General features: G+C 36.9%; 2 protein-coding genes across 2 annotated transcripts; both read left to right on the forward strand.

Moving 5' to 3' along the window:
- The first annotated feature begins 293 nt into the window (after positions 1-293).
- LOC147537065 (leucine-rich repeat extensin-like protein 5) lies at positions 294-3,519 on the forward strand. The gene has a single exon (XM_086644132.1). The coding sequence runs from the start codon at positions 796-798 to the stop codon at positions 3,112-3,114; it is 2,319 nt and encodes a 772-aa protein (XP_086500258.1). The 5' UTR covers positions 294-795; the 3' UTR covers positions 3,115-3,519.
- Positions 3,520-12,458: 8,939 nt separating this feature from the next.
- LOC147537066 (protein MLN51 homolog) lies at positions 12,459-19,334 on the forward strand. Its single transcript, XM_086644141.1, has 12 exons — positions 12,459-13,731; positions 14,383-14,515; positions 14,636-14,838; positions 14,928-15,691; positions 16,279-16,393; positions 17,115-17,237; positions 17,660-17,712; positions 17,812-17,857; positions 17,948-18,019; positions 18,210-18,289; positions 18,803-18,890; positions 18,988-19,334. Exons 1-9 carry the CDS (start codon positions 13,190-13,192, stop codon positions 17,973-17,975), a joined length of 2,007 nt encoding a protein of 668 aa, XP_086500267.1. The 5' UTR covers positions 12,459-13,189; the 3' UTR covers positions 17,976-18,019; positions 18,210-18,289; positions 18,803-18,890; positions 18,988-19,334.
- Positions 19,335-22,715: the final 3,381 nt, after the last annotated feature.

Genomic DNA, 22,715 nt, shown 5'->3' on the forward strand with positions numbered 1-22,715 from the left:
ATGAAATTTCAGCCAATTCGTAAATGTAACTAGAAAAATGGGAATTGTAATTTAGTGTGAAAGAATTTTTACAAGGTCAACTGAGTAGCACAAGTTATTCGATAAAAATGAGAATTAATTTTAGCACTACAATTACTAAGCAAATATGTAATAAGAATGTTAAGTGAATTGTGGAATGAGTTAGGAGTAAGTAAAATCCTAATCTCTCTCATAATGTAGAAATTAACAATCTAAAGAATATTATAGTTAATTATCTTATATTATTGAGAGTGAATGAGTCGGACGGAATAGTCTCGTTTGATTTGGAAAGACATCCGAAGCCCAAAGCGAATAGTAACTATCGATAACGGCTAAGATTTGAATTATTGAGAAAAACAATTTCTTTGCCAGTTGTTGGCCATTTTAGATAGGAAATACATCATACAATGTACACAAATGCAAAAGAAAAGGAAGAAGGTTCTCTATAATAAAGCTATAAAATGCAGGAAAGAAATGAATATGGGCTTAGAGCTGTGATTTAGCTGTCTTTGAATTAATTTTCTTACACACACCCTATTTTCTCTCTCTCAAATTAATATCATCCCTAGAAGTAATCAAGGAACCCACCTCCATTTCTCTTCCTACTAGCTAGCATTCTCTCTCTATTTCTCAAACTCAACAGAGAAGACTTTCTCTCTCTCTCTCTCTAAACTTCTACACTCTCATCTTCTTCATCAAAGCTCATTGGAACCAGTGGGTTTTAGTGAGACTTCTTCTTCTTCTTATTGAGATAAAGACATCAATGTTAAACCTGAGATGAAGAGGAAGTATCTTCTTGTCTTATTGGCTACTTCCTTTCTCATTTCTTCAATAACTTCAACTTCATCATCATCATCTGGACAAGAAGTAGAAGATAAAGAACTCATTATATCAAGAAATGGAGATCTAACAGATTCTGAAGTAAAATACATTAGACAAAGACAACTTCTATACTACAGAGATGAATTTGATGATACTGAAGAAAAAATCACAGTTGATCCTTCACTTGTTTTTGAAAACCCTAGACTTAAAAATGCTTATATAGCATTACAAGCTTGGAAACAAGCTATTATTTCAGATCCATTAAATCTTACTCTTAACTGGGTTGGATCTGATGTTTGTAGTTATACAGGTGTTTTCTGTACTTCATCACTTGATAATCCATCTATTAGAGTTGTAGCTGGTATTGATCTTAATCATGGTGATATAGCTGGTTACCTTCCTGAAGAACTAGGGTTACTTACTGATCTAGCATTGTTTCATATCAACTCTAATCGATTCTGTGGTACTGTTCCTCACAAATTCAACAAACTCAAGTTATTATTTGAGTTAGATCTGAGTAATAACAGATTTGCTGGAAGATTTCCTGAGGTAGTTCTTCATTTACCTTCATTAAAATTTTTAGATCTAAGGTTTAATGAATTTGAAGGTTCTATACCAAAAGAACTATTTGATAAAGATCTTGATGCTATTTTCATAAATGATAATCGATTCGCATTTGAAATTCCAAAAAATCTTGGAAATTCACCAGTTTCTGTTATAGTTCTTGCTAATAACAAGTTTCATGGTTGTTTACCTGCTAGTATTGGAAATATGAGTGATTTGAATGAGATTATTATAATGAATAATGGGTTTAGGGCTTGTTTACCATCTGAGATTGGATTATTGAAGAATGTGACTGTGTTTGATGTGAGTTTTAATCAGTTTATGGGGAATTTACCGAATTCGATAGGAGGAATGGTGAGTTTAGAGCAATTGAATGTGGCACATAATATGTTGTCTGGGAAAATACCAGAGAGTATTTGTTTGATTCCAAGTTTGCAGAATTTTACGTTTTCGTATAATTTCTTTAGTGGCGAGCCACCGGCTTGTTTGAAGGTTGGTGATTTTGAAGATAGGAGGAATTGTTTGCCGGGACGGCCAGCACAGAGAGGTGCTACTCAGTGTAAGTCTTTCTTATCTAGGCGTGTAGATTGTGGTTCGTTTGGTTGTGGTAGAGTTAATCCTCCATCGCCGGTTGTTTCACCTCCATCTGTTGCTATTCCTTCACCTCCTGGCGTGGTTGTTCCTTCACCCCCATCTGTTGTTCCTTTGCCTCCGTCACAACCATCGCCCGTTCCTTCACCTCCGTCTGGGGTTTTCCCATCGCCTCCGTCACAACCATCACCCGTTCCTTCACCTCCGTCCGGGGTTTTCCCGTCGCCTCCGTCACAACCATCACCCGTTCCTTCACCTCCGTCTGGGGTAGTTCCTTCTCCTCCATCACAACCATCTCCTGAGCATTCACCTCCACCAGTAGTGGTTCCTTCACCTCCACCGGTAGTGGTTCCTTCACCTCCGTCACAACCATCGCCCGTCCCTTCACCTCCATCACAACCATCACCCGTTCCTTCACCTCCATCTGTAGTTGTGCCTTCACCCCCGTCTGGTAGTTACTCACCACCTTCACAACCACCCCCTGTTAATTCTCCTCCATCTGGTGCTTACTCACCTCCTCAGGTTTACTCTTCGCCACCCCCGCTGCCACTTTCCCCTCCCCCACCAGTTCTATCGCCACCCCCACCATCTCCTTCACCACCACCACCACCACTAGGTTACTCACCTCCACCAGTTAATTCACCGCCTTCGGGAACTGCATCACCTCCACCGCCAGTTTATTGTGTCAAACCATCACCACCGCCTCCTCCCCCTAACTCACCACCTCCACATTTGATGTTCTCGCCCCCACCACCTCCTAGTCCTTACTACTACAGCTCCCCGCCACCACCTCACCATTCCCCACCACCACCTGTTTATCTCTATTCATCACCACCTCCTCCATCACCAATATATCTTTCTTCTCCCCCACCTCCACCCAATTCACCTCCACCGCCACCACCTCCATGTATAGAACCACCACCACCACCACCACCACGTGAAGAGTATTATCCTCCACCACCCACACTGACTCCAATTGTCACTTCACCACCACCACCACCACCACCACAAGTTCTTCATCATTCTCCACCACCACCACCTGGCCCAGTGTACGAGGGCCCATTGCCACCAGTTGTTGGGATTTCATACTCCTCCCCTCCACCACCTCCGTATTATTGATTCTTTTGAGAATTCTCCTCTTTCCCTTCCCTTCATTAGAAAGTAGCAAACTTGTACCAGTTAATATTTTATCACATTTCAATCTTCCCTTCCACGATTCTCGTTGTTGGGTGTGGGAAGGCAACAAGATAAAGTAGAAGAGGAGTGAAAGGCAAGAAGCAGAGGAAAAAAAAATCTCTCCAATGAATTGGTTGAGAACTAGAGAGGCAGGAAGAGAGTATTAGTTTGCAGAGAAAACAATGTATGTATAAGAGATAAGATTGTTGATGCTGCAGTTAGCAGTGTTCTTGCTGCTACTTCAGCCACTAGTACTACTACTTGTATTCTGCTCTGAGGGTTTATTATTATTAATTGTATTTTCTTCTTTTTATCAATTTTTTTCCTAATAATACTTGGTTTATTTAATTTTTCATTTTTATTATATTCATCTTTAGCATTAGTATCATCCCACTTTAATTTGCTACATAAACAAGTCTTGGCAAATTTTCTTTGTCAAATTAGCTTTGAATAAACTATGTCACTGTATGTGACCTAGTGTCTCTTGGATGGAGAAAATTTACCCACTAACTCAATACTCTGTCAAAAAAAAAAAAAAAAACTAACTCAATACTAGACTTGGAAAAGATTTATTAACAATATCCGACATCGTGAATCCTCTCAATTAAGAGCTTTGTTTTTGCAAAAAAAGAAAAGAAAACGTCGTCTGAGCATACCCACCGAAAAAAATCAATAGATTTGAAGCTCCCTTTGATAGAGATTACCCATTCCCACTTCGACAATTTTTTTATCTATTCGAAGTTTGACATATACCGTTAAATCTCCCCCTACAATATTGGAAATAGAAATGTTAAATTTCACGATTAGGTGAGTCTTTGAGAGATAAATTGAAATATTCACGCGATAATTTAATGCGGTTTAATCGGACAATCACGACTTATTATTTGAGAGATAAATTGAAATATTCGTCTCGATCAGTCATGTATATCATGTGTTATATACTTACCTTATCATAAAAAAAAGAGAGATGCTAGAATCACAAAAGATTTTGACAAAAAAAATTCCCAGCTGATGTGGCGGTTGTGATTTTCATCTCTCAACGGCCTAGATTTGGTCAAAGTTTGAAACCACACCCGCCACATCAGCTGGGAACCTTTTTTTGTCAAAATCTTTTGTAACTTTATCATTTCCCTAAAAAAAATGACTGAAATCAAGTGGCTTATGTCTCAATCTCACCGTATTATTTGGAGGGCGTTCAAGTTTAAATCCAAAATTTTTTCAATCCCCTCCACTTTTTTTTTTTTGTTGAAGGTTCAATCCCCTCCGCTTGATATTTGATTTTGGTCTCTAATATTGAATTTTAAAAAATCGACCCCAAACACAAGTTAGTGGAATCCACCTTATTTGCTTTTGGCAGTTGACAAACAAGTTTCCAAAAGCCTTAAATGAAGGTGCTGTTTGTTTTTCATTTGTGTCTGAATCTGAAATGGCTGAATCTGAATTTGCTGAACTGAAATGGCTGAATCTGAATTTGCTGAACTGAAATGGCTGAATCTGAAAATGAATGAATCTGAATACGAATTAGATGTTTGTTTTTCAAATCTGAATTGTTAGATCTGAATAAGACTTAGACTTTTATATCCCTGATAAATTAATAAAATGTCAGTTTGTCCCAAGGTCTTGGTAAAATAAGAAGAGGGGTATAAAAACCCTAAAATTAGGGTTTCTCTCCAAGCTGTTTTGATTTTGAGAGAGAGTGATGCAGGGGCACCCGGCGTGGACACTTTTATCGTGGACCTAACGGCCACGTAGGCCAACCGGCCATATTGATTAGTTTAGGAAGTCCCAAATTTAGTATGATTCATAAAGAATCTAGGTTTAGGAAATTATACTGTTTTAGTATTTCCAATAATTGGAAAGGTCCAGATTTGAGTCTATCTATTTAGGAAGTTGCAGTCTTTTAATTATTTAGGAAAGTCTAGTTCTAGTCTATCTAGGAAAGTATGTTATCCTATAAAAGGAAGTCCAGTCTGTCTTTTAATTTGATGTTGAAGAGAAAAATCAATTGAGTTTAATTAAGTTTATAGTTATTTCGAGTTATTTATTCGTTCTTTTATTGTTCTTCGTTTACTTTTATTATCTTCTTTTAATTCCGCTGCGTTCTACATCATGTGGTATTCAGAGCCACCAAAGTTTTGGGTGAATGATTCTAGAAATTTTTTTCCAGACGAGTTAAATCAGTATCAATCATATTCTGTTCCTCAATCAGATTATAATCAATCAAATTATAATCAATCAGATGATAATCATCAAGGAATAACGAATGGATGCTTATGCGCATCATGTTTGTATGAGAATAGAGATTCGTACGATTATCATTGGAATCCGGGAGAAACTGTACGAGAAAATCCATCTTCTTATTATCTGACAACAACCACTCCACCTCAACCACCACCACCTCCATACTCTAATTATGCACCACAACCGTCTACTTGTTAATACCAACCGTCAACACCACCACCAGTGTGTTATATACCATCACCTCCATCTTATTACTTTCCAACACCATCATCTTTTCTTTACTACTCACCACCGCCACCACAACCATCTTTTTCAGAAACGGTTTTATCGCAAAAGTCAGATTTGGATAAGATACTACATATGGGTAACGACGTCAAAACAATAATACGTCAACCATCTTCCTCGCCGATTATATCTTTTCTTCAGGAAAAAGAAAAAAAAGAGTATGAAGAAGTTGAAGAAGATGCTCACGAAGAAGTTGAAGTTAAAGAAGAAGAACATGAAGATAAAGAAGATGATTATCGAGCTGAAGAAGGTCCACACGTTGAACTCGAGGATACTAAAGCCCAACCACCTCCTCATATAACCATCTCTGAACCAACCTCACCGCTGTCTTCCTTCCAACCGTCAACCAAAAACCTAGCTCCAACACAAAACCTAGAAGATGGTCATCAAACTGTTAAACAACTTCAGTCCGACATTGAACGCTCATCTTCCATCCCTTTAACAATGGTGAATCGTTATCTTTTTCCATCAATGGAGAAGGAACCCGAGGACAAGGAGATGACATTGGAAGAGTACGAGAAAGTAGCCGAGGAGATTCGTCAAGCCTTAGTTGTAATGAAGTCAGAGGAGAGGAAAGTTGATCTTGATAAGGAGTTGAAATCAATGCAGCAACTTCCAATAAAGAAAGAAAACAATGAAATTTTCATTAAGCTGGGTTCTAACAAGGATTCCTTTAGTCGTTTGCGTCTTTCGTCGCCAACTCAATTCCAATTTCGTTCTTTCTACCCAAATCAGCATAATCAAGTGTTACCATCTACTCATCCTCAATTACCTGTTGCTATTGATTTTTTTGATCAAGGGTATCTTGAAACCCAATCACCAAAGGTGGTCAATCAAGAATGTATTCCTCCACCCAGTAATGATCAATGCCCATTGCTTAATCCACATTGCTATCACCATCTCCACAAACAATGCTTACCTAGGCCAATCATCGAAGAGACTACTAATCATCAATTGCGATCGGAGAATCGATTCAGAAGATCACTTGAGAGGAGTTCTTTTAAAACCTCAACTCCCGATCGACATTTTCATCGTTTTCACTCAAAAACAATGTTGCGGATGAGAGGTCAATTGTATACCCTAGCAAAAGATCAACAGGGGTGTAAAATATTACAAAATAAACTTAAAGAAGGAACAGAGGAAGAAATCAATTTGACTATCTTCAAATTGAAAGTTCATGTAGCTCAACTAATGGCATATCAATCCGAGAATTATCTTGTTCAAGAACTTTTAGCTGTTTGTGAGGAAGAAAAGATTACTGCAATTCTTCACTTTGTTACTAGAGATCAATCTGAACTTATTGGTAATTTTTGTGACACTCATGGACCAAGATGTGTACAACAATTGTTGACTTATTTGAAGACACCAAAACAGATTAATCAATTTATTTCGACTTTGAGGGTTGGTGTTATGATGAATGATGAGCGTGTGGGTTTGAGGTCAGAGAAGGAATTTGTCTCCATTAAATTAAAGAACGAAGGAAGGGAGGTCGAAACGGAACACCTCAGAAAGATCATTGAGATATGTATTTTTGCTACGATACCTTCTACAAAAATAACTACATCGGCCAACAATATTATTTATGGGGCTATGTTAGTTCAGAAAGTAACTAAATTTCTACGTAATTACCGAGTTACGGTATATAAGCTTCACGAAGATGAACGTGGGAAGACCGTTTTTGAGTGTCATATCGACGCTACGTGTTTCAATATCGATAACTTTTTGGGAGTTGGTTATGCTTCTACTTTAGCTCTTGCCGAGGAATCTTGGAAATTAGCTACAATTATTCTGACTTCACACTTGTTCAAATTCCTCCACATGTTCTTGAAACTTATCAAGTGGTTGAGTCTACCGTGGGAAGATGGCGAGATCAATGTTGTTAATTCACTTAAGGTAGTTTGGAGAGTCTCATTGCAATATGAGAATCAGGTTGGTGATTTCTTGCATATTGGTGTCTTTCACACTCAATGTAACAGTCGTTCGAAAAGGGAATTATGGATCATCATGGCATATCTCATCGTATGCGGGAGCATTAAATTGTTTTCTTCGTCGAAACGGTTCGGGACGAACCTCGTGGGAGAAGGGGAAGCTGATGCAGGGGCACCCGGCGTGGACACTTTTATCGTGGACCTAACGGCCACGTAGGCCAACCGGCCATATTGATTAGTTTAGGAAGTCCCAAATTTAGTATGATTCATAAAGAATCTAGGTTTAGGAAATTATACTGTTTTAGTATTTCCAATAATTGGAAAGGTCCAGATTTGAGTCTATCTATTTAGGAAGTTGCAGTCTTTTAATTATTTAGGAAAGTCTAGTTCTAGTCTATCTAGGAAAGTATGTTATCCTATAAAAGGAAGTCCAATCTGTCTTTTAATTTGATGTTGAAGAGAAAAATCAATTGAGTTTAATTAAGTTTATAGTTATTTCGAGTTATTTATTCGTTCTTTTATTGTTCTTCGTTTACTTTTATTATCTTCTTTTAATTCCGCTGCGTTCTACATCAGAGAGAGAGAGCAGATCTCCCTCTCCCACTTCCTCTCCCTCACAGTCGCCGGAGTCCTCTCTCTCTCATCGAAGACCCTCATCGATTTCTCTCTCTATCTAACAGAAGGCCGTCACCGATCTCTCTCTACTTAACGAAAGACCTACTATTTCACTGGTCTTTGGTGGTGGTCATGGGTGTTTGTGGTGGTCGTGGGTGTTTGTGGTGGTCGTGGGTGTTTGTGGTGGTCGCGGGTTGACTGGTTTTCATGGAGGTGTTGTCTAGTCTTTAATGGTGGCGCTGGTGGAGGTGTTGTCTAGTCTTTAATGGTGGCGCTGGTGTAGTCTGTTGTTGGTGGTGGAGTAGTCTGGTCTTGTGGCGGTGGTCCGGTTGCTTCGCTTTTGGAGGTGGTTGTGTTTACTTTTGAAGGTGGTTGTTTTGCTTTCGGAAGTGGTTGTTTTGCCGGTGGTGGTGATGGTGGTGATGGTGGTCCGGTTGTTTTCCTTTTAGTGGTCTGGTTGTTTTGCTTTTGGTGGTGGTGGTGGTGTGGTGGTTTTGATTTTGGTGGTGGTGGTTTTCGTGGTGGTTTTGATCTTGGTGGTGGTGGATTTAGCCAGTGGTGGTGGTGGATTTAGCCGGTGGTGAAATTCTTAAAATTGGGGATGAATTTTTTAAATCACAGGATTAAAAATGTCACTAAACATAATTCAGACATTAGGCTTACCTTTCAGACTTGTTTTAAAGTCTAAAAATAATGGGCTTTTATTCAGCCAATTCAGACCTCTAAGTCATTCAGACAAAATTTTAGATTTTAGTAAATAATAAAACAAACATCTGAAATCTGAATTGGCAACCAATTCAGATTTCAGATCTGAAAAAAAAGAAGAAACAAACAGCACGGAAGTAAGAAAAGTAAAATTCAGTAAAGTTTGGGTTGATCAGAGTACTTGGGATTTATGGTTTATGGATTCATTTTTTTTATATTTAGATTTGGTCCCATTGGAATTTCAATTACAGGACCCCAAAGCCTTGTTGTGTAAAGGGGTTACTTTCTTCTTTATATTACTTTTCCATAAAAGTTTAATAATTATGAAGTTTTTCCACAAGAAAACACCATCTACGTTTTTTTTTGTTGAAAGAGAAAACACCATCTACTTGTCCCATCCACAATAACTTTTTCCCTCAATTACTTCATAATTTAAATGAGAGTTGCTTGTAAATGACACCCAACAATACCCATACTTTTTTTTTGTATGAATGCCACGAATGGTCCCAACAAACTAAATTCACGTTCATGTTGTGTATTTTCCCATCAAGGGATGTACAAGAGGTAGTTGATCTTCTTAATCATCGTATATTTGTGCAAATGTCAGGTCAATATTTTTTAAAAAGAAGAAAAGTAAAATTCAAACGTTTGTTAATTAGATTTTCAATCTATAAATAGTATAAGTTCTATCGCACAAAAAACTCAAAAAGATGAGCTACATCACGAATAACTATCCGGTCATCATCTTCTAAATGACCAGTTAGAGAAACAACTGATTTATTGTTCCCGAAGAAAAAATTAATCCGCAAACTCGACTGGTCGAGTATATGTAAAGTTTGAAAATTTAAGAAAAACCAAACAAATTTCAAGAGTAGATTAAGATTCACATTATTTTTGGTATACTAATGGGATTTGACGAGTTACAAATTAACAAGGCATTTCATTATCTTTTGCATCAAGTTTGTCAGAGTTATAAGTGACTAGGCTAATTGTTAATTTAGTGACTTCTGGTGTTTGCTTCATTTGCATTTTCATTTAATGTCGGGGGCAAATACAAATACTTTCTCCAAGTAAAGGTATGTCTAGTTTCAACAAAAAAAAAGGTAAAGGTATGTCTTTTCAACAACAAAAAAAAAGTAAAGCTATGTCAATATCCGACTAAGATATAAGAAAACTAGTGGTTTTTTAATTATGGGCGCCTATAGAATTTCTTAATAGTTCAAATATGTTTATGGATTATACCAGAACTACTCAATGACTTGATCCATTGTCAACAAAAAAAAAATGACTTCATCTAATGGTTTTGATCTATGTTTTTGTCAACCCGAGAAAAAGGCGACGAGGAGAACATGAACAAGTGTCGAACAGAGAAAGACAAAGTGAGAGGAAGAGACTCGTTAGGAGAGGGAGATAGAGGTCGAGAGAGAAAATCAAGATATCGAGAGTAAGAAAGATAGAGCTAGTGTATATGTACGTGTGAGAGATCTTGAGAGTGAGAGATTGATTCAAGGAGCAAGAGATTTAGAGAGACAAAGAGAAGGTCAGGCTGAGGGGTTTCTTTTGCCGCGGACAATCAGACCAGGAGAGAAAAACCTCTCTCTTGCTTTTGATGTTGTTTTCTGTCTAAACCACACATTGATGTGCTTAATGCCCTTAAAATACCAGAGAAGCCCATAATAAAGTTATTAGAGCATCTCCAGTGTAAAACAAAAAAATCTTTGTCACTCTTATTCGCTAAGTTTAAATTGAGATTCTCATTCCTAATTTTTGTGTTTGATGCAAATCTTTAAAAATAATTGTTTAGTTATTTGACATGGATAATATTTATAAAGAAATATTTAGTTATTTTAAAGATATCAGAAGACTTGATTTCAGTTTGTTAAAATTTCAAAAATGATGTGTTGGACAATTAGAGATATCTATATAGGGCACTCTAGAAATAACGTGTCCTTTTGAGAGACATATATTTCACTACTACCATGTCACCTTAGAAATCAAACTTGAGATTTGTATTGGAGAGAGTATTAATTAAAGAACAACTCTAAATTTTTTATGTTGCATTTAGAATTTCTAAGATTGAGTGTTGCATTAGAGTATCTCTAGTGCAAGACTCAAGAAAAATATCTAAAAGTCCTAGGTGTCAAGTGCGAAAATTGAATCTCTAAATGATCTAGAGTTCACATTTTAACCATAAAATTAATTGATTTATTTATGTGTCACTTAGAAACCCTCAAGAAGACACTATAATATAGTGTCCTCTTGAGGATCTATAAAATAAATCTTACCACGTCATTTTAGATTCATGTTGAGTTTTGCATTTGGAGATGAATTTTAAAGATAAATTCCAAAAAAAAATCTCATGTGACACTCTAAGTTTTAAAATTAGAGTGTTGCATTGGAGATGCTCTTACGGTTCTCGACTAGGCAACACCTGTTAGGCGACTAAGTTGTAAAGGCAACAATAAGTTATAAATAGCTTACCTTAGTCATTGTTATCATTATCTTCAAATCAATGAATTAACTTCAAAGAGAAACTTGTGCATACAGTCGTTGACCAAATAAAATGCATAAATTCAACATGAAGAAGTGGAAACATGGCGGGAACAGGTGAAAAATATCGTGGAGCAACAACCATCGAATTTTCATTAGTCGGGGATCATGTGCCTCAGAAGACATACATATCAAGAGAGAAAAGTCATTGTGTTTACAGTGTAAAAGAAGTGTGATCAATTGTGTCGCCTTAACCACATTACAAGTACACGCCAAATTCCCTTCCTAGGAGTGCCCCTTAAATCCACAACTAGTGGGTTATGTACCAACCAAGCCCACAAACTTTACTGATGGGCTTGACCCACACACATCTGATGCTTGACAAATAGGAAATATCTGTGGTCCCACACATGTCATCCAAAGCTCTGCCCTTAAGCGTATATTCGATAAACCTTCTTGTCAAATTTGTTCAGCATGAACGTCTCTCTCCGTGATCATTTTCCATGATTGCCTTATGCAACTATACTCGTAGAAGTCAACAGTTGGTAGCCCAAGTGGTTCCAAGGTGTTGACATAAACTCCAGAAATCCCTGGAGGTCCCAAGTTCGAATCCCAGAGAAGGTGGAATCTTTGGTTATTTGAATTGGGGTTATTAGGGTGTAAATAATGTTGTTGGGCTTTAGGCCATGTCTTGTTGGGCTATAGGCCTGGTTCTGTTAGTGTTTGAGTGGCGGTTATCGAGCTTATCACATCTATGATGTATCAAGTGCCAAATGTAACGACATACGTAGATCGTAGTCGACTTCAAAAAAAAAAAAAAAAAAACTATATTCGTAGATGTTAAGTTGTCCGTACAGTTAACATGACAACTGACTTATAACAGATCAATTGGGTCAATGATAGTATAAAATGAAGAGACGAGGGACGGAGAAGGCCATCCGATTTAGATGCAAAACTGTTATGACTAATGTTAAAGTCATATTTTTCCTTGACAAAATAGTGCAATAATTTTTTTTTATTTTTGAATGATCATCGTGCTTCGAACTCTAACAGATTAGCTACCAAATCCGTGGAAATCCTATTTGCGACCCAAGATTGACATAGGTGCCGCCGTAGTATGTTACTTCACCAACGTTTTTCTTATCAAACACCCTAGTCGTTTGAAGTTTTTCGACTCGTTAGATCAACCCGATAATATATTTCGGCACTAAATCTTATCGGCCAGGATTCTCTGAATTATTGGGTTGTTCCGTTGTTCTATCTAGGATACGTCATGATAACACCAAATAATCAACCAAACATTCATCTAACTTCCCATTAACTACTTCGGTACGTCCTCAATAGCCAACTTCCGTACAACTCGTTACTCTTTCTCGAGATCAACCCGTAATCATCTCCAAGTTTTCATCCAAGGGTCTCAAATTGTGTTTGACGCTGCTGTAATTTTTTCAACCGCCTCCAGATTGAAGTGAAAGATTTTTGTATATAAACCTTTCTGCGAAATTGAGTCAGTGACCAACTCGGTCTTTTCTCTCTCTCTCTCTCTCTCTCTCTCTCTTTAAAATCCCTATCTCCTTCTTTTCTCTGGTTGAAAAACTAGGGTTTTATCAAATCGGATAAATCGAGAGATTGAAGAAGAAAAAAGATCAAGCTTTTGTTCATAGTTAGGAAAATTAGGGTTTCTATTTGTCTATAATTGAGATTTTGGAGAAAGTTGTGTGCTTTTGAAGGGGTTTGATTTTGAGAAATTGATAATGGTTTTGGAGGAAAAAACTATGGAGATTACAGGAGGAGATGAAGAGGAAGCGGAGTATGAAAGTGATCCAGAAGAGGCACCGTTGTCATTGACGATGAGGAGGAAGGAAGCAAGTGATGATGAAGAAGGAGATCGTGATGAGAGAGAAACGGTGTCGAGAGTGGATCTGGCTGTTGGAATTGATTCTGACGTTGAATCTGATGGTCAAGGTGGTGCGCCTGGTTATGATGATGAAGAAGACGAGGAAGAAGAAGTTCAGTTGGAAGAGGAAGAAGAATACGATGGAAGTGATGGAGACGACTATGAAGAGAGAGAAAGAGGTCATATTCATAGGGATGAGATTGAGGTTAAGACTGATCAATTGGAAACTGGTGGTGATGGACATCGATTGGATGAAGAAGAGACATCGGAGATTCCTGATGAAAATAGGGCAGAAGGGGAAGGGGAGAAAAAGGAGAACGAACCATTTTCTGTTCCAACTGGTGGTGCTTTTTACATGCATGATGATCGTTTCAGAGGAAATGGTGGTGGTCGAAATAGGTATCAAATTTTTATATGTATTCTTTTATTGACATTTTTAGTACACATTCAAACTTTTTCATCAAGAACACAAGTTATGATCAGGATAATTTGATAAAGATTGTACCTTTGTGCTCATGAACCACCTAAAGAAATCAATCAGATTTAGTCGCCTCCTTTCACCAAAATATCTTCTTTCGCTTTGTCAAACCAACTTCATTAATTACTACACACTGCTAATTGTCACAATAACGTTACTATTCCATCTTCGGGGTATGAGCTCTTGCCCTGAAAATTTGAGTGAAGAGTTTGTTGCTCCTAGTTTTATTCGTTTCAATTGTACCTGCTTTAGTTTTTATAGGAAAGACACTTTAATATGTTTTGTAATGTCACAATGATTTCTTTGTTGCCCCATGGAATTTACTAATTGAAAGACATGATTATCAAATGGGTTTAGGCAGTTTTTTGCAGTTTCAATGTTACCAAGAGAGGAAAATCAAGATATGTGCAGTTAGCTGTATTTTAGGTTGTCTAGTGTCTCATCGCTAACGAAACACTATGATTCTATTTTTAAATGGCTACAGTGTTGGAGTTGTTATCTCACCTCTGTTTATTTCTTTAAGACTGTCTTTTACTAACTTAGCCTTGAATAAATATTTGAACTTCGTTTAGGCGCCCTCCTGGTGGCGGCGGCGGCGGTGGTGGTGGTGGTGGTGGAAAGAAATTGTGGGAATCTAAAGATAACAGAAAGTGGGGCCATGATAAGTTTGAAGAGTTGAATATCGAGCCAAGACATTTTGAAAAGGTAAATGCAGTCAATGCAGCTACTGGTATTCTTTTGGGTAAACATAAAATTTCTTAAGGGTTGTTATTTATCTTCGGTGTTTAGACTAGATAATCTATTAATACTCTTTTATGTCACCAGCAAGAAAGGGGTAGAGGTCATTACAGAGGCCGCGGTAAGAAACGGGGTACAGATCGTGGATATGTAAGAGGAGATAGGTCTCGAACTTACGATGACAATAACAGTCAAAACCATGTTGTGAAGACCGTAAGAGGGAGAGGTCCTAGAAGATACGAATCTATTATGAGGAATAAGAGTGAAGCTTCACCAAATCAGGATAAACTGTAAGTAAACATTTATAACTTGAAGAGATATTTATGTCTTGCCTTTTGTATGTACTCTTCTAATTATCTCTTGGTTGTTGGACCTTCAGATCTGGAAAGTCTCATGAGACAATTTTGAATAATAATAGTTCAGGGAGAGTACCCAGTCACACACGCCCCTCAAATGTGAAATCTGATCTTGCTCCATCCAGAAAACATGTTACCATGTCAAGCTTGAGCTCTGCATCTCCTCCATTTTATCCGTCTGGTTCTTCAAATCAAGATATCCTGGTAACACAGAGGAATGATGTGCAGGCTGGAATTTCTAATAGGAACCTCCCTCTTGTACAGGACAGGCAGTACACTGACAAGTCCATACATCCAGTTGTTGGGAAGTTAACCAGTCTCCAGCTGCAGTCTTCAGGGTCATCACCAGTCAATTCACCTCAATCTCTGCATCCCAGGGCTAAGGGTAGGGGCACAGATTTCACAGAAAAGCTTAACTATCAGCCTATTTCTTCCCATAACCAAGTCAATAGAGGTTCTTCCCGGTCACAGCTCCCTGCCTTTCAGCAAAAGTCTGTTAGCCCATCTCAGCCTGTAAGAGTCTCTACTCAGCAACAGGGTACAACTGGTGGTTCTCAATCTTCTTTTATACCAAAAGGATCTTCCAGAAATTCTTCTGAATATGGAGAAGCCCAATCTCCCCCAGGGTCTAGTAAATCCAGGCCTTCTGTGGTGGGAAAAGAAAAAGAAAACGTCCATGGTGGCGGTAGGGGTTCGTATAGAGGGGCCCATGTTATTGGATCCGCTGGCAGTATGGGAGCTGCTCATGGTGATCAAAATTTTCCAGGCACTCCAGCACTCTTGCCAGGTAAAACTTCTCTCTGATCACGCTTTTTTTATCCTTTCCGAATTTCCCGCAACCAATGCTTAAAAGGCGCATAAGATGCACATCCATGCGCACGCCTTGAGGCAAAATATAGATTTACTGCATCTGAACTTACGCCTTGGTTATGTCGTCTTTCTTCTCTTTTCTTAACTTGTAGACGTACTCTGTAGTCTGTACTGAAAAGGGTATAGGTGACGAAAAGCATTCATATCCTTCAACTTTACTATTGAAAAACTAATATGTTGTAGTACTAGAAAAAAATTCAAGAAGATATATTATTAGTAGAATAAAACACTATTACGACATTAAAGTATATAAAATTGAAGTTATGCCTCTTTACTGCCTCAAGGCTCCGCCTCGCATTGTCAAAGTAAACCACATCGAGTTGGAAAAATGCTTTTCTAACATTACCAGGAACTAACATAGACATGTAGGTTGTAAAATTTAAATGATGATTAGTTTTCACTGTTTTACACATCATTTTCACTGCATGTTCTTGAGGTAGTATTCTTTCAATATTTTTTTGTTAATGTAATTATTCGAACCGAACTTTTATAATTGATCTGCAGTTATGCAATTTGGAGGACAGCATCCTGGTGGTATTGGAGTTCCAACTGTTGGTATGGCACTTCCTGGATATGTTGCCCCACCACAACTTGGTTTTGGGAGTTCTGAAATGACTTGGTAATTCAATCCCATTTCTCTGTGAATTCTTCTCTACTATTTCTTTTTTCTTTAAGGCTTTTAAATTTGAAGTATATAATAGCTTCATTTCATCATATAATGCAAATTGTGTACCTTAAGGGATTAGATGGAACTGAAGTCATGGGAGTGGGGCATCTGTTTTGAATTTTTTTGTTAGTAAATAAATGAGATAAAATGCAGAACGGGACTGTAGATGGAAAGGGTAACAAATAATAGTCAACATCTTGGGTATATTCTCTTCGGTTTAATTCTTCTTGTTAGTCTGAAACTCTGAACTTTGCATGCTAACTGAAAGATACTCGTAGAATGTTGTGTATACGTAGTTTCACAATCTCTAGTATCTTCTATCATCCTTCCATTAATATCTATTAGCAACACCAATAATCTGAAGAGGTGTAACTGATGTTCACTGTGATAGGACGAATGGCCATTGATGCCTAATACTTGTTGAGAGTAAGAAAGAAAGTAACTATTTCCTGTATAAACGTACTTCAGTAGTGGTGATAAATGTTTGCTCCCAATGGTTGGTGACTCGCTGTTTATAGAACATTCAATTTTGTCAAAAGATGTATTACTTTGTTTTTATTATCCTTGTTTCTTATGGCGATTGTTCTTGAACTCCCTTAGATCCTCGTTTTTCTTTTCGTATTTTTGGAAGGACTTTAAAGGTTACTAATGGTTACAGCTTTGTTATCCTCAGGGTACCAGTCTTACCTGGTGGTAATGGAGCACTTGGGGCACCGTATTGTTCGCCCTACTTAGCTGTTGAAAGTGGTTATTATGGGCGTCAATCAGAACAAACATCTCCACTGGGTGTCTCTAAGTGAGTTTCTTCCTCCTCTTCAATTGATTTCTAACAACGGCTTAAATCAAATTCACATTTTCGTTCTTTGGACTCTTCATTTCAACATTTTTATTTATATTGATCTGGTTTAGGAAGTTTATGGCGACTTCAGAACTCAATTAGAAGCCTAACATGGCGTCCTTAATTCACCATGAGGGCGTTATTAATTGAATTTCGTAGGAGTTGTCTAGCTTAAATGTACCCGAAGCATAGTGGAGTGCATTTCATAATATCACTAGCTATGCAATTGCTTCAGAAAGTGTTACTTACACTTTTTTCGAATTTCTATTGACGGAAAAAAAATTCAACCTGATTCTGCTGTACTGAGTTGCATGGTTTTTGTTGATTGTATTAGTTTGATATTACATAAAGATTCTTATCGATTGCTTCTTATGTTACAGTGATGCAAGTCCAAACGAATCTACTGGTGCCTGGAATCCTCCACAGAGAGCTGGTAAAGCTTGTCCTCTCAATTCTGGATAAATATCTTTGAAGCTAAACGTGAACTTATTCTTGTTTGAGAGTGTAAATTAACTAATTTTCTTTTCCACAGAGGTCTCGAATGAGGAATTTGCGCAGCGACAAAACAAACCTCGCAGGCAAGTTTTAAATCTTTCTTATCTCAGTTAGGTATCCCCCCTCCTTGTCCATTTTCTTTTTGAGTGATCAGCTCTTTTATTATTTTGCAGATATTCAGAGATGAACTTTGGCCAGTGAAGTACATGGACGGGTTTTCGTGTATTTCAATAAGCATCTAGAAGGTCGTTTTTCTACTTCTAAATTAGACGTCTTTTCGTCGTTGGGTGCCATTTGTTTAACCTAAGTTAATTGATTTTCAATCGGTCACCTCTAGTTTGTAATATAATATTGTATAATTTCTGATGATCAATTGTAGACCCATGATTAATTTCTAATGGTTACCTAACGGGGAGTCTGTAATTAATGGTGCAGGTCTTTCTTGTGGTGGCCCTCTGTGACTCCAGCTCTTGTTTTGGAGCACTTTGGGCGTCTTAGTTCCCCAAATATTCTAGGTAAAGCTTTGGTTTTCCTAAACTCTTGTTGCTATTCACACCCTTAAATTTAATTTCTAGGGTACAAGGTCCAGATTTGATTAAAACAATCTGTTATAGCTTTTCTGAGTCAAATCTGTTCAGAGCTAAAAGAATTTGCAGTTCAGTTGAGTTCGGTATTCGAGCCAAAAGTCACTTGGCCAAGTTGGCTCAGTATTCTTTATATGAGGAGTGGTACAATCCCTTTGAGTTTGATTCAGAATCTCACTCAATGTATTATTGGCACGGTATGCATCTTCGATTTTAATCTAACGGGATTTGCGAAAAAATGGTAAATAGAATTATGGGGATAGAAGTTGTCCCATCAGCTTCTGGGTCAAACTCAGTAGTCCAGATATTTGTAAACCTTGTCATATTTCCAGTTGTCCGACTCCATTGGTTTGAAAGTTCTGAAGTTCCTTATTTTGTTTCTAAACTTAGTAATATATATTGTTTTGCTTATTTTGTCTTTATGAATGTGTTGTAATCTTGCAGGTACATATAAGAAAAGCCTGTTCTTGCTGCAGTTGATGTGAGAAGTTGGTTGCAGTTTGATGGGTGGTAGTTTCTTCTCAGATCTAAGGTTAAAATTGCCAAAAATAAGCTTAACCCTTGCCAATTTTTGTAAAATCCATCGTGTCTGACGACTTAAACCTTACTTCCATTATATTGTTTTTCAGGGTTTTCTTTGGCTTGTTGGTTCTCTTTATGTGAAGTTTATAAGAAGTGGAAGTTGGCTTCTATATTGACAAAGAAAATGGAAAGAATTAGATGGTGAAATGTTAATCTTCTCTTCAGGCTTGTGGTTTGTTGATTATGGCTCTCTTTTTGATCATTTCACCCCGGGTGGGTTGGTTGGTTGGCTCGTTTTCTTGTTCTTTTTTTTTTTGGTTCACTTTCAGTTGTTTTCATGAATCTCTGATGAACAGAGTAGGTATTTGTTTGGTTATTTCGAATGGAGAGTGTATAAACCCCCAAGATTATTGTTCTCTTTTCTATATAATATAGATATCGATTGGTGTGGCAATAGATAATTTACCTGTCGGGCCTTCACATGACCTTTTTTTCTAGTGAGGGAATTCACCTTAAAGCTTACCAAATTGTGAAGGCATGTCGCGGAACGAATGTATTAATGAATCCACCAGAAATGAAAGGGTTGTTGGCGTTATATTGGGAATCCACAAGAGAAATAGACTTTATAATTTTATGATGTTTACATTTTAGCAAAATGCTTCTTAAAAGCAAATGGGGCGAGAATAGAAAAGTATGCAACTTCCCATATCGATTATTAGTGGGTTGTCTATTTCTCATTCACTGCGCTTCTATGTCTTCTCCATTTTAGAGGAACTAGTTCCTGGTTTTCAGTTAGGGACTTAGGGTAGACAACGCCACCCTTGAATGCGTATGAATTTGAAAGTACTGGAAGTCAATAACGGAAGCTCTGTGTCGACACTAGGTTACGTGATAGTGTTGACATAAACTCCAGAATTCTGGAGGTCTCGGTTCAATTATTAGAAGTGAAATCCACGATTATTGAATTTGAGTTATTAAAGGCATAGATAATAGGGTCATCGAGCTTTAGGCCTCTTTAGTGTGTTGGGCTTTAGGCCCCTTTCGTTCGTAGTTTAACTTAGGTGGTTATCGTGCTTATCACACCTTGATAATGTATCGATGCCATGTCATGTCTAACGTAGATCGTAAACTATATACCAAAAAAAAAAAAAACGAAACTTCATTTCAGGCTGAGCATAACCCATCGTTTCGATTTTTCACTACAAGTGCTAATAACTATATATATTACTATGAAATCTATTTCCGACTTCAGTCTGTCCATCTGTTCGAGGATGTGAATTGTACTTCTGGAGATCCTAAAATGAGTTAAGCACTGTGTCTAGGTCGAGAGTGACGGACTTAGGGATCGGGCCACTTTTCTGAAAATTTTTTTATTTGACTTAAGAAATTTGTAAATGTTGAAACAAATGATATATGAAGAGTAGAAATAGAATTGAATACAATGACTCCCATAGTAAAAAAGGAAAGTTCATAGAGAGTAATATCCGAGAGAGACATTTACTAGTATTACTATTACTAAGGTACTATATGACACTGGGGAGACCCAGACTAGGGCACTATAGGACATGCGCAGACGACATTAGAATAACAGGGTGTATGCCTCAAAAACATTTCGCTATTTTTCTTTCCATTGCGCACCACGGAAACCAAAATTCCGTCAGTAGAGATTTTTACTGCCGACGGATTTTAGTACTGTTGGCACCATCTTAGGTGAAGAGAATAAGGTGGTGGTTCACCTAGGTACAAAATGCTGAACTACCAGCACAGTAGTCACTTCCAAGGGTGCCCATAATAAACGTCGGGAATTGTTATTGGCAATAGGTCGTGTTTTCTGGTGAAGCCACCTCTCTTATTGTATTTGATGTCAGTGGTGTGCCTGAGATTTTAGACGTCCGGTGCGAGATCTTAATCGGAAGCCCTCACAAAATAATATGAAAAAAGTTGACACATATAATTTATAAAAATACAACACTGTTTAATACTTTGAAAACCATCATACAGAAAAGTATTATGCAAGAAAATATGCAAGGACGTACTATTTGGGTAACTAATTCATTTATAATATAATTATGTTTTAAAAACAGGAAATTGGGCCGAAGGCCCAATTTCTAGTATTTTTTTGTTAAAAAGACAACCCATCTTTTTAACTACCTAGGCCCCAAGTAAGTTATAAGAATAGGCTTGAAGGACATTTTTAAAGGCACCAACTTTTTAAGAGTCAAAAATACCCTTCATTCAATTATAAATACCTAGTAATAATCCAACTAATAAATCAAGAATTTGAATTTTTCTCATGACCGAACCGAATTGGATTGTCGACGCCGATTAAAATTTCTGGGGTTTGAATCGATTTTGGCTATAAGATAGGTTGACGTTTTTAGATTTTGGTGATTTAATCTATTTGCTTGTTGTTTGAAGAGGCTTTTAAGGGGTTTGATTTAATTTAGGGGGGGGTATTGGATTGGGACTTTCGCGGACATTTGAGAGTCCGTGAAAGTCCGAGACATTCAAATCCAGACATTTAAGAGTCCACGAAAGTCTGAGGCATTCAAATCCAGACATTTGAGAGTCTACGAAAGTCTGATGCATTCAAATCCAGACATTTGAGAGTCTATGAAAGTCCGAGGCATTCGATTTGTCTTCCAAAATGTCTCATACTTTGGTGGACTTCATAGTTTGATGGATTTGTGAAGGATTTGGGACAAATTTGGAAGCCAAAATGTCTTTCAAAAAACAAGAGACATTTGAAGTCCATCATGTGATTAACCAATAATAATAATATTAAAATAATAAATGTCTACCAAATGTCCATCAATGTCCACAAATATTCACAGATGTCTAGGAAAGTCGAAAAATATATTTTTGAAATGTTAGTATAAACATATTATTTCATGTGATTAAACAATATAATAATAATATTAAAATAATAAATATCTATCAAATGTCCATCAATGTCCACAAATATTCACAGATGTCTACGAAAGTCGAAAAATATATTTTTGAAATGTTAGTATAAACATATTATTTCATGTGATTAAACAATATAATAATATTAAAATAATAAATGTCTACCAAATGTCCATCAATGTCCACAAATATTCACAGATGTCTACGAAAATCGAAAAATATATTTTTGAAATGTTAGTATAAACATATTATTTCATGTGATTAAACAATAATAATAATATTAAAATAATAAATATCTACCAAATGTCCATCAATGTCTACAAATATTCACAGATGTCTACGAAGGTCGAAAAATATATTTTTGAAATGTTAGTATAAATATATTATTTCATATGATTAAACAATAATAATATTAAAATAATAAATGTCTACCAAATATCCATCAATGTCCACAAATATTCACAGATGTCTACAAAAGTCGAAAAATATATTTTTGATTAGCACAAATATAATATGCATTACACATTTTGTCAATGGACTCAAGATCTTAAAATGTCCCCAGGACATTTTGTTTATGGATCAAATGTCTTGAAATGTCTATAAAGACATTTTGTCTACAAACTCTCAATGTCTTGAAAATGTCTATGAACACATGTTGTCTATAATAAGTCATCCGAAATGTCTTGAAATGTCTACGGGACAATTTGTCTATGAAAGTCTGTGAAAGTCTCGATCCACTACCCCCCCTAAATTCTAGAGAGAGAAAGTTTTATATACTTTCAATGGAAGGAGAAATTGATAGTGTTTCAAGGTATAATTCAACTTCTTCATTGCTTTTTTTCATTGAGTTATGAATGATGGATGACAATTTGTTAGTTCTGATGTTTATGTTCAAACTTATTTGTTGGATTTATATGGAAGTTGTGAA

The sequence above is a fragment of the Eschscholzia californica genome, unplaced genomic scaffold (genome assembly GCF_041429995.1).
Source record: "Eschscholzia californica isolate CP2 unplaced genomic scaffold, dmEscCali1.0.p SCAF_5, whole genome shotgun sequence".
Taxonomy (NCBI): domain Eukaryota; kingdom Viridiplantae; phylum Streptophyta; class Magnoliopsida; order Ranunculales; family Papaveraceae; genus Eschscholzia; species Eschscholzia californica.